The 15,560-nt window shown below is 40.4% G+C and overlaps 1 protein-coding gene across 1 annotated transcript; it reads right to left on the reverse strand.

The window, feature by feature from the left end:
* Window positions 1–2,313: 2,313 nt before the first annotated feature.
* Window positions 2,314–4,780, reverse strand: LOC308260186 (cyclin-dependent kinase 1-like; the record flags this gene model as incomplete). The annotated part of the gene is made up of 3 exons (XM_080691499.1): window positions 2,314–2,603; window positions 2,878–3,075; window positions 4,436–4,780. The coding sequence occupies 3 exons, from the start codon at window positions 4,778–4,780 to the stop codon at window positions 2,415–2,417; spliced, it is 732 nt and encodes a 243-aa protein (XP_080547625.1). The 3' UTR covers window positions 2,314–2,414.
* Between the last annotated feature and the right edge of the window lie 10,780 nt (window positions 4,781–15,560).

The following is a 15,560-nucleotide window of genomic DNA, read 5'->3' on the forward strand; positions in this document are numbered from 1 at the left end:
ATAAATATGTATATATTTAATAAAATCAATATTATCAGAAACACATAAAAGGGCTGGAGATATAACTCAGAGTGCTTGTATAATGTGTGAGACCCTGGATTTGATTTCCAGTACTGCAAAAATTAATTCTACCCCTAGTGGTGGTATTTACCTTATTCCCCCCTCCAAAAAAACCTACAGAAAATAAAGTATCTGTGGTTGTGGGAAAATTGAAACTCTTCTACACTGTTGGTAGAAATGTGAAATGGTATAATCAGTGTTGCAAAATGTGGCAGTTCCTTAGAAAGTTAAAAATAGAAACACTATGATCCAGTGAATTCATTTCTGGGTATATAACAAAACAATTGGAAAATATCCTGGATGCAGGCCAGCCTAGGCAACAAAGCAAGGCTCAGTCTAAAAGAAAGGAAAAAAGAGGGTCTTGATTCTTGTACACCACAGTCATAGTGGCATTATTTATAATAGCAAAAATATGGAAATAGCCCATATTCATCAGCAGATAAATGACTAAGCAAAACATTTATCATGGTATAGCCATCCAACAGAATATTTAGCCTTTGAAGGAAGGAAGTTGTGACACTTGCTACATCATGGATCAACCTTAAGAACATTATGAAATAAGCCAGTCACAAAAAAAGACAAATACTGTATGATTTTGTTTGCGTGAAGTACTTCAAGTTAAAATCAGACAGAATAGAATGGTGGTTGCCAGGAAGTTTGGTGGTACAGAGTTTTCATTATTTTTTTCATATACAGAATTTAAAATCATAAAAAACAATATTTACAATTTTAAGTTAACTTTTGAAAGTAGAAGATGAAGTACAGCTGAAGTTTTTCAACAATGAGAAGAAAAAAAAGTCAACAGTAAAAAGCAACTATCATTCTTGATATGTGGAAACTTTTTGTCAGAAAACTACATCTTCATTATACTGACCAGTGGATTAGAATAGAAGATACAGAAACAAACCCACACATCTTTAGTCAATTAATCTTTGGCAAAGGGGCCAAACTCATATGCTGGAGAAAAGACAGCCTTTTCAACAAATGGTGCTGGGAGAACTGGCTATCCATTTGTAAAAAGATGAATCTTAAACCCCTATATCTCACCAAACACAGGAATCAACTCAAGATGGATCAAAGACTTAGAAATTAGACCTGAGACTGTGAAGCTAGTAGAGGAGAGCATAGGTTCAACACTACAACATATTGGCACAGGCAGTAACTTTCTCAACAAAACCTCCAAAGCTCAGGAAATTAAAGCAAGAATTAACAAGTGGGATAGCATCAAACTTAAAAGTTTCTTCTCATCAAAGGAAACCATCAATAACTTAAAGAGGAAGCCTACAGAATGGGAAAAGATCTTTACCAGCCACCACTCTGATAGGGGACTAATATCCAGAATATACAAAGAGCTCAAAAGACTCTACACTAGCAAAACAACCCAATCAAGAAATGGGCAAATGAACTAAATAGACACTTCACAAAAGAAGAGATACAAAGGGCCAATAGATACATGAAAAAATGTTCTACATCATTGGCCATCAGGGAGATGCAAATCAAAACTACACTGAGATTCCATCTAACCCCAGTCAGAGTGGCAAGCATAAAGAAATCAAATAACGAATGCTGGCGAGGATGTGGGGGAAAAAGAACTCTTTTACACTGTTGGTGGTAGTGCAAACTAGTTCAGCCACTATGGAGATCTGTGTGGAGATTCCTAAGAAAGCTAGGAATAGATCCACCATACGATCCAGCTCTACCACTCCTGGGTATTTTTCCAAAAGGGTTGAATTCAGAGAACTATAGCAACATATGCATACCTATGTTCATAGCAGCACAATTTGTAATAGCTAAAATATGGAACCAACCCAGGTCCCCATCAACAGATGAATGGATTGCAAAACTCTGGGAAATACACACAATGGAATTCTACTCAGCCATAAAGAAGAACAAAATCATACCATTTGCAAGAAGATGGAAAGTCCTGGAGAGCATTATATTATGTTAAGTGAGACCAGCCAAGCACAGGAGAAGGTACATATGTTTCCTCTAATATGCCCAAACTAGGGAACCTAGAGGATACCAGTGCTACTCCAGATAATGGAGGGGAAATACCAGCAAAGCTAGAATGGAAAGATAGAGGAGGAGGAAGGCTGAACTTGATTAACGAGGGTCCACATCCGAATATGTGTAAAATTATGAATATGGCATGGTTACCCAGGACAAGCATTGTTGGGAAGGGGGAAGGGAAAACAGGGTGGGAGGGGGAAGCGGGCATCAAGTATAGTTTAAATGTATACCATTTATGTTCAATAAAAATTTTTTTAAAAAGAAAAAAATGTAAATTTTAAATTATATTTATAAAATCGATAATGTATATAATCAAGACATGTGTAAAAAAAAAAAAAACAAAACTACATCTTCTTAATCTGACTCTCCAAATCATCAAAATAAGACTGATTCAGTGCCATTTTGTCAGAAGTTCGTTTGACAGGATCATAGACTAACATTTTCAAGAGCAAACCTAAGCCATTTTCATCCAAGTTTTTAACATGAGATGCCAGGCTTCCTGGTTTCCACTTGGGAAATATATTATTATAGTCCTGTACAGATTCCAGTCCTGTACAGATTTCTTTGTTTTTTCTTTTTTTTTTTTTTTTTTTTTTTTTTTTTTGCGGATCTGGGGATGGAACCCAGGGGCATTTGACCGCACGGCTACATCCCCTGCCCTATTTATTTATTTATTTTTTATTCTAAGGGTCTCACTAAGTTGTGCAGGGCCTCACTAAGTAGCTGAGGCTATCCATGAACCACGATCCTCTGGTCTCAGCCTCCCAAATGCTGGGATTACAAGCATGCGCCACCGCGCCCAGCTACAGATTCCACTTTTGGACACACTTCATTATTGGGAGTGCCCAATGCTCTGAAAATCCTGAAGAGTTTATCAATTTCTGAATCCCCATGGAAGAGTGGTTTCTTAGTTGCCAATTTTGCAAATATGGTGCCTATCCTCCAAATGTTAACTGGAGTGGAGTATGGAGCTAAAGATATTGTTGATCCCTTTGGTTTCACCTTCTATTCCCTCCTCTATTCCAATTATTCTTAGGTTAGCTCTCTTAAAATGGGCCCATATTTCTTCATTGTCAGATTCCTGCTGTCAGATGTTTTTTTTCTAAATTAGAAACTATGTGTTCATTTTTGGAGTGATCATCTTCTAGGAGCGAGATTCTATTCTCCATGTGGTCTAATCAGTTGTTTATACTTTGAATTGAGGCCTTTACTTCAATGATTACATCCATTATCTCTTTTTTGCTCTCTCTGATTTCTTTTAGAAACACCTCTATTATTTCTGCAGGTATTTTCCTGATTTGATCTTCTAGAAATCTCTGAATTTCTGTTTTATCAGGTTCTGATGTTGTGGGGTATGGGGCATTCACTGCTCCATTGTTATTTCTCTTTCCCATGATTTCGGAAGTTTGTGCCTTCTCTGGGTTCTTCCCTGGGTCACTACGACTTCACTTAAGGTGCTCTGGATCTCGAGTCTGTGGTATCTCAGTCACCACTACTCCTTTACTGGGTTGTATCACAAAGTCTCAGACCCAGGGAGTCAATTGAGGCTGCTTTAGACCATAGTGGGTGCCAGGCTGGGCATTCTCCTGCATGGAGTTGTAACTATAGTGTGATATCTCTGCCACTGCCACTCCCCCACTGGGTCAAGTCCCTGGGAGTCAGTACTGGGATTACTCCTCTAGGGGCCGCAATTTGACTCACTGTTGTTGAGTGTGCCAATGGAGCTGTAGTGGACTTGGTGAATTCGCTGCTGCCGCCCCAGTGACAATATGGCGCCGCTGCCACGCCCTCGGCCATGAGGCTGGCATATTTCTTCTCTGTTTTTGAGCTCTGCTCTGAGTCCCTGCAGGGTGTGTTGAACCCAGCCCCTGGGAGCTTTAGATGCTCCCTGCGCCAAAAAATCTGCCAAATCCCGCCCAGCTGATCCACAGTGGCTCACCTTGGCTCGCTGTCCGCCGCTCCTTTCTGGAGCCTGGTGGGCTGTTGAGTTCGTTGGTCTGGTGCCGTCTGGTGAACTCGCCGCTGCCGTCGGCAGTATGGCACTGCTGCTGCTTCCTCGGCCGTGAGGCCGGCGTATCTCCTTTCTGGCTCTGAGCTCCATTCTGAGTTCCCCTCCTCTCTGGAGCCTGGTGCTGGAAGGAAAGATGGCGTCCGCACGGCTCCGCGCCGCGGCTCTGGCTGTAGCACTGTGGTCCGGTTTCTTTCTGGTGTCTCGTTTTTCCAGCCCTCTTTTTCTCTGTCCCTTGTATTTACCTTTTTTGTTTCTCTGCTGATGGTGTTTTCTGGCTATGAAAGGCGTTCATTTTGTGGTAATAGAGATTGGTTGTTAGCGGGGCTCGTAAGCCCCGCTTTTCTCCGTCGCCATCTTCCCAGAAGTCCAGTACAAATAACTCTTAACAAGTGAAGAATCCATGAATTGACCAGGAGGGAAAGATTCCAAGTATTTCTTGAGATCCATGGAAAGGAATTCAAAGATGAGATATAACCTGGAATCCTGCATAAGTACATCCTGAAGACTGACTATATTTGGATGATGAAGTTCTTTTAATAGAGAAATTTCCTGAATTGCAGTACTAGGAACCCCTTCCTCTTCACTTTCTAGTCTGAATTTCTTCATGGCTACCACTTGACCGGTAGTTTTGTGTCTACCCTTATACACAACTCCATAAGTACCATCTCCAATTTTCTCTTTTTTAGTATAGTCCTCCATAGTTATTCAATAGGTATAATAGATCCTGGCTTATCACCCAGTGATGGCTGGGGCTGCAGCTACTGCGTCTATGTCACGCCGCACACAACTTCCAAGAACCGGCTCTCAGGCCAAGTCAGAGTTTTCATTTTTACAATATGAGTTTATGAAGATATTCTCCCATCTTAATGGGAAATATTTGAAAATGCCAATCATATAGGGAATTGCTATTTTCATTTACTCACTTGGGTAATTATGTATCAGTCATTTGTGTCAATATTGATGACTAATGTACCATTCCAATTTAGAAATCAGTTTTACATCTTTTATTGTGATTTTAAGTCATCAGAAATATTCTTAAAAATTATTCATTTATTAAAGAATTATAAAATAGCCAGGCATGGTGGTACATACCTGTAATCCCAGTATTAGGAGGCTAAGACAGGAGAGTCACAGGTACAAGACCAGCCTCAGCAATTTACACTCTCAGCAACTAAATGAGACCCTGTTTCAAAATTCAAAAATTGGGCTAGTGATGTAACTTGTAGGTAGAACACCCAGAGGTTCAATCCCCAGTACCACCACGTAAAAGAACTATAAAACACCAGTTTTTGCTAAGCAGCATGCTTTCCTGGTCATACAGAGATAAAAGAGCCCATCTCGAGTTTAAAATCTAGGGAAACAATAAGACTATGATGTGATAGTTTAGCACAGGATCCTTAGGGTGTGGCAGACACTTGATGTTGTCTTACCAGGCTCCGGACTTTTAATTAGGTCAGGGTTTGGAGAAGCAGAACTACTAGAATACATGGGATTTAGTTCACAACTACTGTGGGAGCTGTGTTAGTCTTCTGTCAGGCTTTCTAATGCTGGAGTCAACCAGCCAAGCCATTAGGGGAAGATGGATGTCAAGTGAAAGGCAGTAGGCGCAAGCAAAGATAGGAAGGTTGTTCCTACAACACACACTGGAACCCATTTCAGTTTCTGTTGTCTCTGATCTTGGTGTGATTGTCCATTTTCATTAACACTCAACCCAAAGGTTATGGAAACAAGAATGGTCGAGGTTGAGGATGGTAAGTTGCCCAGCTTGTGAGCCAACACAGTGAGATTCACATCCACCCTCCATCCTTGCTCAGAACTCTTCTGGTTCACCTTAACCCAGGCATTCAGGGAGGAGAATTCTGGAAAATGGAGTTCTGCCTGACCAAGTTAGCACATAACACCACAATATCCTATCAATCATCAGTACCAATTATCCTATCAAATGTTAATCTGAATTAACATTTAGAAATTCTAGTCACAGGGAGACGATGGCAATATCCAATAAAACATGGACAGAGCGGAAAACTGACGGGTGAAAGAGAAAATGGTATCTGAGTTCACATTTGGAAGAGGAAGATAGGCAAGAGTGTCTAGAGGATTAGAGTGCAGGAAGATACTGCAGCATTTTCAGTTATAGAGAAGATTAAGAGTGGGATATTTAAATGCTTTCAAGAATTTTAAGCTGGGCACAGTAGCAACTGTAATTCCAGCACTTGGGAGGCCAAGACAAAAAGATTGCAGGTTTGAGGCCAGCCGCAGCAATTTATTTATTTATTTATTTATTTATTTATTTATTTATTTATTTATTTATTTTTGATGGTACTAGGGGTGACCAGGGGCTTTTCTACCTCCAGGCTATACTCCCAGACCTATCTTATACTTTATTTGGAAACAGGGCCTCACTAAATTGCTGAGAGCCTCACTAAGTAGTTGAGGCTGGCTTTGAACCTGTGCGATCCTCCTGTCTCAGCCTCCCAAGCATGGGGATTACAAGTGTGCGCCACCATGCCCCGGCTCAGCCTCAGCAATTTAACAAGACCCTATTTCAAAATAGGAAGTAAAGAGGGCTGGTGTTGTAGCTCAGACATAGAATGCCCCTGGGTTCTGTCTCTAATACCTTCTTGTCCAAAAAATCACCATATCCAAACTATGGAAACAGCCAAGATGTCCATCAACAGATGAATGGATTGCAAAACTATGGGATATATACACAATAGAATTTTACTCAGCCATAAAAAAATTATATAATTTTCAGGGAAATGGGTGGAACTGGAGGACATTATGCTAAGCAAGGTTAGGCACAAAAAGTAAGAAAATAGATGCTTTCCCTAATATGTGAAAGCTAAGGTGAAATGGGTCATAGGAGGAACTCCAGGTGAAAAAGGAGATCCTATAGAGGAGCAAACAAGGCAACCTAACTATGGGGATGGGAAGAGAGAAGAAGGAAACTCTAAAACACATGATGTACATAAAAAACCACACACACATTGATGTCAATCACTAAGCCAAGCATGGAGGGAGCGAGGGAGGGAGGGGGAATGGGATGGGAACGGGGAAGGATTTAACAGGGTGATGTGTGCATGCACATCTACACAAGCTTTTTATACCATTAAGATGTATGAAGTCAATGCACCAATAAAAAAATTTCTATTAAAATATATTGGGCATCATTAAAATAGCTAAAAAAAAAAAATCCAGAGTGGCCAGGCCTAGTGTAACACCTGTAATCCCAGCTGTCTTGGGCTGAGACAAGTTCTAGACCAACCTCAACAATTTAGTGAGATCCTGTCTCAAAATACAATATAAGCTGGTGTGGTAGCACACACCTATAATCTCAATAATTTAGAGGCTGAGACAGGACGATCACAGATTCGAGGATAGTCTTAGCAAAGTAGCGAGCCTCTCAGCAGCTTAGGCTTTGTCTCAAAAAATAAAAAGGAGCTGGGCGTGGTGGTACACACTTGCAATCCACAGGAGGATCCCAGGTTCAAAGCCTACCTTGCTATGTAGACCTTTGCAACTTAGACCCTGTTTCAAAATAAAAAATAAAATAGGGCTGGGTGTATAACTTGGAGGTGGGAGGCCCCTGCGTTCAATTCCCAGTACCTCAAATATTAAATAAATAAATAAATAAATAAATAGATAGATAGATAAATAAAGGGCTGGAGTGTAGCTTGGAAGTAGAATGCTCCTGGGTTCAATCTCCAGTAACACACACAAAGAAGTGAAATATAAGTCAAAGGAATTTATGTCAGGGTCCATGTATGCTGTGCTTACAAGTCTCATTTTGTCATGATGACAGAGGAAAGCCACCAAATGGTTTTAAGCAAAGAAAGAATAATGACTTGATTTTGATTTCAAAAAAATTGCTAGTAAATACAGAGGACAGTTTGGAAAGAGGTAAGACTATTGAATAATTCTAGCTAAATAATTATTGAAGATGTTGACCAAAAATCTTGACAGCACAGAGGGGAAGGAGGAATTGATTAAAAAAAAAATACTAAAGGCAACATTCGAAGGGCTCGTCTGGGGAGAATAGGGACGAAGAGAAGCATTATGGTTGATTGAATCTCTCGCCTGAGAGATAGAAAGGGGAGGCACTAATTCTGATTTTTAATACAGGAGAAAAGCTGTTTCCAGAGAGAATAAATATAAAGCCATAAAAGAACATCCGTGCTTGAGGAACAGCAGAAAAAAAGGATTCTGCAAAAGAGAACTAGCCCGTCATTGGAGGAGAACCAGGAGAGAGTTGTAAAACAGAGCGGAGCGTTTCAGTAAGAAGAGTCAAAATTACTCAGTGTTTCAAGGAGAAAAAAAGGACTGGAAGTGCCCATTAGATTTAATAGTGCGGAGGTCTTGGCCCTCCTTAGAGCAGTTTTGAAGAGACAGTAGATAGATAACAGTGGGGCCAAAAGATTGAAAGACAACAAGGAAATAGGCCTACATGGAACAATTTCAAGAACACTATTTGCCTCAGTTACTAGAGGGAGCCAAATATTGGTTCAAGGGAATGTTTTGTTTGTTTGCTTGCTTGCTTATTTGTTTATTTATTTTGGTGCTGGGGATTGAACCCCAGGGACATTACCTCCAAGCTACACCCCCAGTCCTTTTTTTAATTTTTAATTAATTAATTTATTTATTTATTTATTTTTACTACTGGGGATTGAATCCAGGAGCATTCAAGCTCCAAGCTACATCTCAGCCTTATTTTTTATCCTTTGTTTTGAAACTGGGTCTCACTAAGTTGCAGAGGGCCTCACTAAGTAGATGAGGCTGGCCGCAGACCTTTGACCCTCCTGTCTCAGCCTCTCAAGTACTGGGATTACAAGTGCACACCATCACGCCTGGCTTTATGTTTGGTTTTGAAACAGGGTCTTGATAGGCTGCTGAGAGTCTCACTATACTGCTAAGGCTGTCTTCAAACCTGTGATCCTCGTGTCTCAGCCTCCCAAGAAATAGGATTACAGGCATGTGTCACCACATCTGGGCTTATGGTAATGTTTTAAAATAAGGGAAGCAGCCGGGCGTGGTGGCGCACATTTGTAATCCCCGTGCTTGGGAGGTGGAGACAGGTGGATCACGTAGGTTCAAAGCCAGCCTTGCTAGTTTAAGAGACCCTGTTTCCAAATAAAAGTATAAAATAGGTTTGGGAGTGTAGACCGGAGGTAGAAGGGTTTCCAGGAACCCCAGTACCACCATAAAATAAAATAAAATAAAATAAAATAAAATAAAATAAAATAAGGGAAGCTTGAATGAAAAAAAGCAAGGAGGAAGAAAGAATGAAGAGAAACAGAGAAAGATGATAGAGGTAGGAAAGTTCCTAAGTGGGGAAACTACACTAATATAAAACATAGAGAAATTAGCCCGGTCTACAAAGGGGAACTCCTATTGCAGTGAGAAGATAAGGATGCACCTTGAAAGAATTTTTTTAATGAGAGAACAGGAAACTCAATCAATGATCATTTATATAAAGCACACCATGGGTGAGGCACTGCTAGAAACCATGGTAAAGCCATATAGTATCCACACAGTTTACAGCCCAGCAATCATAACATTGAACAATAGAAGTGTTACTAGTGTGAAAACTATGGAGTGACAGACACATAGATGGGAAATCAGTCTAGTATAGGTGGTCAGGAAAGGAACAAATTATGTTTAAATTGGCATCTGTTAGGGCTTGAATCTGGAATGACCCTCAGAAGCTCAGGTTGAAAGCATGATCCCCAGTGCAGTGAGGTTCAGAGGTGGGCTTTTTTTTTAATTTACTTTTTTATTTTTATGTAGAACATAATGAAAATGGCATACATTCAGACTGTGCTTGTAGCTCCTCCATTAATCAAACTCAACCTCCATCAACAGATGAATGGATTGCAAAATTATGGGAAATACACACAATGGAATTCTACCCAGCTATAAAGAAAACAAAATCATGTCATTCACAAGAAGATGGAAAGACCTGGAGAACATTATGTTAAGTGAGATCAGCCAAGGACAGAAAGAGAAGGGACTTCAGTCTTCTCTAATATGCCCTAACTAGGGAGTATTAGGAATACCAGAGGGCTCCGGATAATGGAGGGGAAGCCTCAGCAGAGCTAAAATGGAAGGATAGGAGAGGAAAGAGGATGAGGTTGACTAACAGAGGTGGGCTTGTGAGGGATGATGGAAATTAGGCAGTGAGGCTCTGGCCTTGCCATTGGATTAACCCACTGCTGGCTGAATGCACTACTGGGAGGTGGGACCTGGTTGGAGGAAGTTGGTAACTGGGGCTGTGCCTGGAAGTGTTTATCTTCTCTGGCCCCTTCCTCTCTGCTTCTCAAATGCCGTCAGCTTTCTTTGACCTCACTCTTCTGCCCCAAAGAAATGGAGGCAACCAAAAATGGACTGAACCTGTGAGCCAAAATATTTTTTTCTCCTTTAAGATATTTTTATCAGGTATTCTGATACCATTCATCTGTTGATGGAGGTTGAGTTTGATTAGTGGGGGAGCTACATCCAAATATGTGTAAAAGTATGAATGTAACATAGTCAACCTGGACGCTCATTGTGGGGAGGGGGTAAGGAGAAGCGGCGGGTGGCGAGGGGGCATCAAGCACAGTCTGACTGTGTGCTGAAAAATATGAAAAAATGAGAAGCTAAGTAACTCAGCATCTGAAGGATGGGCAATCACCAAAGAGAAGGAGCAGCCTGTGCAAAGACCCTGAGATTCCCACCTCTACCCAACCCCAAGCCGCTTTAGCAGAAGAGATGATGATGCCACGCATCTTGTGTTTATTGTATCTCTTATCTTCATCAACAGGCCACATCTAGTGATTGACCTGTGCACTCTATGATGTTCACACAACAATGAAATACCCTAAGAATGTATTTCAAAGAACGTAGCCCTGTTAACAACAGGGTATGATGATGCATGACTGTAAACATTTTTCTTGGACTTAACCCCACCATCTGGCTCTAATCTATCTATTTAACTGGGCCAGGCCATCCCTCCCACAGTACCTACCTTCCTACCTTCCTTCCTTCTTTTTCTTTTTTCTTTGTGGTACTGATGATTGAACCCAGGGACATTCTTCTTCTGAGCTATGCCCCAACCCTTTTTATTTTTTATTTTTTGCTTTGAAACAGGGTCTCACTAGGTTGGTTGGGATGGCCTCAAACCTGCAATCCTGCTGTCTCAGCCTCAGGATTACAGGAGTGCACCACCACACTTGGCACCACAGTCTTTTTCTCCTGCATCCAAACCCCGTTCCTATTCCAGCCTCAGCCCCCAGCTCGTGGTCCACCAGCATGCAGCCTTGCCCGATGTCTCCAGTTCTGTGGCTCTTTCCCACATCTAGTTCAGGACTGGCTCTTTCCTCTAGCGGAAACCCTCTTCCCCAGGCTCTCTGCCTGCCTAGTTTGTTCTCAAGTAAATATTTTCAGTTCTCAGTACGAATGCCACTCCTGAGAAAGGCCTTCCCCTTCCAGCCACCTTACTTAACACACTGTCCCATGACTTCCTCTCTGGCTAGCACTCTTCCTGGCTCTTAACGCAAGTGCCATTCATCTGTCGCCAAGAGGTTTTCCATTCTTCTTTTCAATTAGACAGCAGGATCCACAAGGCACGGAACCTTTCTGCCTTGCTGTCTGAAAACTCCGCAGTAAGTAGCCCACTGAATGGCCCATGCTTATTAATATTACTGGGTAAGTGCACTCTATGATGCATGCCTTATTATCTTATTATACTTCTTACTATTATTGTATGAAGAGTATTGTTTTGTAAATATACGAGGTACCATCCCTCTGAAGGTATGCAGCCCTCTGGATGCGCTGGACATCTGCACAGCTAATACTTGACCCATAAAACTGTTCACTTTTTTTTATCAGCTTCATCTCCCTGGTGAAAATGGATGCAATGATAAGATCCTTGGTGAGAGAGATAAATGGCATCCTGTCGGGACCTGCAGGATATTTGATAGGGTAGTTATCTGGCAGGTGTTAACATTTAATTAGCAGTGAACTTGTCTTATCCCCTTATTTCCTGCCTGCAGTTTGCATGCCAAACAACACAAAAGCAGCTCTTGCTGCTTGTAGGACTTTTAAAAGTGTAGCACTAGCCTCAAAGCAGAAGTGTAGGTACTGAGGTCTTTGCGACATACAGCTCGATGGTCACAGTGACGGTGGTAACCTTTATTTTGTCATTTCTGAAATATAGGGCTGGTAACGGGAGCAAGTAGAAAATTCAATCTTAGACAAACATCCTGTGACTGGAGTTTTTCTTGAAAGGCAAATGCATTTGCCACATACTTTAATTTATTCTAGGTGAAATAATGGCTCACCAAAAGACAATGTCCTCTTCTTGTTAGCTGTTTCTGTCATTTCCCTCCATGTATTTGGTGGGGGAAGCTGTATATCTAATGGCTGGATTTGGTTGATGGATTTTATTTCAGTGAGTAAGATTCTCCAGTGATGGATAAAACAGTATGTACAGCAGTACTGTTTCTATTTTAACTCTTTGTCTCTGTCAAACGTTTGGATTACTGCTTTCAAAGAAAATATGTTTCCTGCTTTCCTGGCCTGGATTGTAAGTAACTACTTTCCCGTGGCATTGAGTGATGGCTTTGTCTTTCAGGGTGGGTTGGCCTGTTTTATGTAGTAACATTTCTTTTTATTTGAAACAGGGTCTCTTTAAATTGCTGAGAGTCTCACTAAATTGCTGGGGCTGGCTTTGAACCTGCAAGTACTGGGATTATAGGCATGTGCCACCATATCCCCAAGGCTAGGTGATAAATCTCTTTGGTGTTGGTTGTACAATTCAGAATTATTGATGTGAATGTCAGGACTTTATAAAAATCTACCCTCCTCTCCTTTTCCACATTCCTAATGGTCTAGAGTAAGTTCATAGTATCTTTTGTACCAAAAAAGTATCTCAATATCCTTTAAATATATTTTGTATAACATATAATATTTAATAAGATATTATGTTGTAGATATATGTGTTTACATATATTATGTCACTACTTTATGGTGCTTTACAAGCCATGAATCTCATGGATCAAATGTCTCATCAAATTTTCCTACTGCTACCTTTCTTAAACAAGATCTAAAAATGTTTGGTGAATTACGAGGTACTTGATAATGTCCTTGTTCTGACTGTTCTGACTGTTCTGACTGACCATGGAGTGAGGTACTCTTTTCCAGTCTTCCTCCATGTCCAAGGACTTGAAAATTAATTTGGGGGATACAATTAAAACACAAAAATGAAGCCAAAAGTGGTGATGCATGCCTATAATCCCAGTTCTTGGGAGGCTGAAACAGGAGGATCACAGGTTCATGGCCAGCCTCAGCAGCTTAGTGAGGCCCTCCACAACTTAGACTCTGTTTCAAAATAAAATAGTTCTATTTTATTTTATTTTATTTATAATACAATATAATTATACAATTATATTATACAATATATTATACAAATATATTATAAAATATTATAATAATAAAAATACAAAATAAAATAGTTCTATTTTATTTTGAAACAGAGTCTCACTAAGAGGTAAAGTGCCCCTGGCTTTAATCCCCAGGGCCACACACAAAAGATTGATAGTAATACACAAATTACTGATGGCACTCATTGTCTAAGTAAATTACCTTAAAATTCAGCAGAAATAGTAAAGCTAAAGCCTTTTATTATGGATTCAACCAGATATAAAGTAAAATTATAGCCACCTAAAAAATAATCAGGAACATAAAATTTTATACATGAAAATGAGTTTCTTTTACTTAAATGAATTGAAAAGAATTTAGATAAAAATGAGGAACCAGAAGCAAGTTATATATAGTCTTTCTCCCTTATCTGTGGTTTAGCTTGTCACATTTACAGTTACTTCTGGCCAACTGTGGTCTGAAAACATTACATGAAAAATTCTGAAAATAAACAACCATACATTTTAAGTCGCTGTTGGTACAACATATTGTTATAATTATTCTGTTTTATTATTAGTTATTATTAATCTCTTGATTTGCCTATTTTAACTTTTTAATTTTATCATAGGCATACATGTAAAGGAAAAATATAATATCTACTATATAGGATTTGCTGCTATCCTTAGTCTCAGGCATCTGCAGAGCATCTTGGAATGCATCCTACATAGTGATGGGGGTGGAAGGCAACCATAACAGAAAGGCCTGTCACCACTAAAAATGCTACCCAGTTTTTAGTAGCATGGGAGAATGCTTATGTTAAAATGTTGAATTAGCTGGGCATGGTGGTGCCCACTTGTAATCCCAGTACTTGAGAGACTGAGACAGGAGAATCACAAATTGCCCAGCCTCAACAACTTAGCAAGATCCTCGGTAATTTAGCAAGACTCTGTTTCAGACTAAAAAATTAATGAAATAGGACTTGGAGTGTAGCTCAGTAGTAAAATGCCCCTGGATTCCCAATACCACGTACAAAAAAAAAAAAAAAAAGTATTTCAAGCAGCATTTTTGTTTTATTTTCTTTCGGTACTGGGGATTGAATCCAGAGGCATTGTACTTCCAGGCTATATCCTTAGTCCGATATTTCTTTCTTTCTTTCTTTTTTTTTTTTTTTGTGGTACTGGGGTTCCTGGAAACCCTTCTACCTCGGGCTACACTCCCAGACCTATTTTATATTTTTATTTGGAAACAGGGTCTCCTAACCCAGCGCACAGGCTGGCTTCCTACCCGCGCGATTCTCCTGTCTCCGCCTCCCAAGCGCGGGGATTAAAAGCGTGCGCCACCATGCCCAGCTTATTTCTTATTTGTAAACAGGGTCTCACTAGGTTGCTGAGAGCCTCACTAAATTGAACCTGGCTTGGAACCTGTGGTCCTCCTGTCTCAGCCTCCCAAGTACTGGGATTAATTACAAGCCTGCGCCACCACGCCTGGCTTCTCAAGCAGCTTTAATAGAATATGTGAAAGGCCGGGCGTGGTGGTGCACGCTTGTAATCCCAGCATTCGGGAGGCAGAGACAGGAGGATCACGGTTCGCTGACAGCCTCCACTACTTAGCAAGGCCCCTTCGCAACTCAGTGAGACCCTGTTTCAAAAAAATAAAAAAAAGACTAAAAAAATAGGACTGGGGATGTAGCTCAGAGGTAAAACAAACCAAACAAAAAATAGGATGTATAGAGCATGACTAAATGGAAAGATACCCAAATACTAACAATGGGTAGTTGCAATTTATTTTATTTTTCAACCATTAGATATTTTTATATTTTCTGGTTTAAAAAAACAAAGTTTGCTGGGCATGGTGGTGCACGCCTGTAATCCCTGTACTTGGGAGGCTGAGACAGGAGAATCATAGGTTCGAGGACAGCTTCAGCAAGTAGTGAGACTCGCATCAACTTAGTGAGACCCTGTTCCAAATAAGAAATAAAATCAGGATGGGGGTGTAGCTCGAAGGTAGAATGGCTCTGGATTCAATCCCTAGTACAATTTTTTTTAACATAATAAGTGGAACTCTAGTCTAGACAAGGATATTGACA

The sequence above is a fragment of the Muscardinus avellanarius genome, assembly GCF_963383645.1.
Source record: "Muscardinus avellanarius genome assembly, chromosome: 3".
Taxonomy (NCBI): Eukaryota; Metazoa; Chordata; class Mammalia; order Rodentia; family Gliridae; genus Muscardinus; species Muscardinus avellanarius.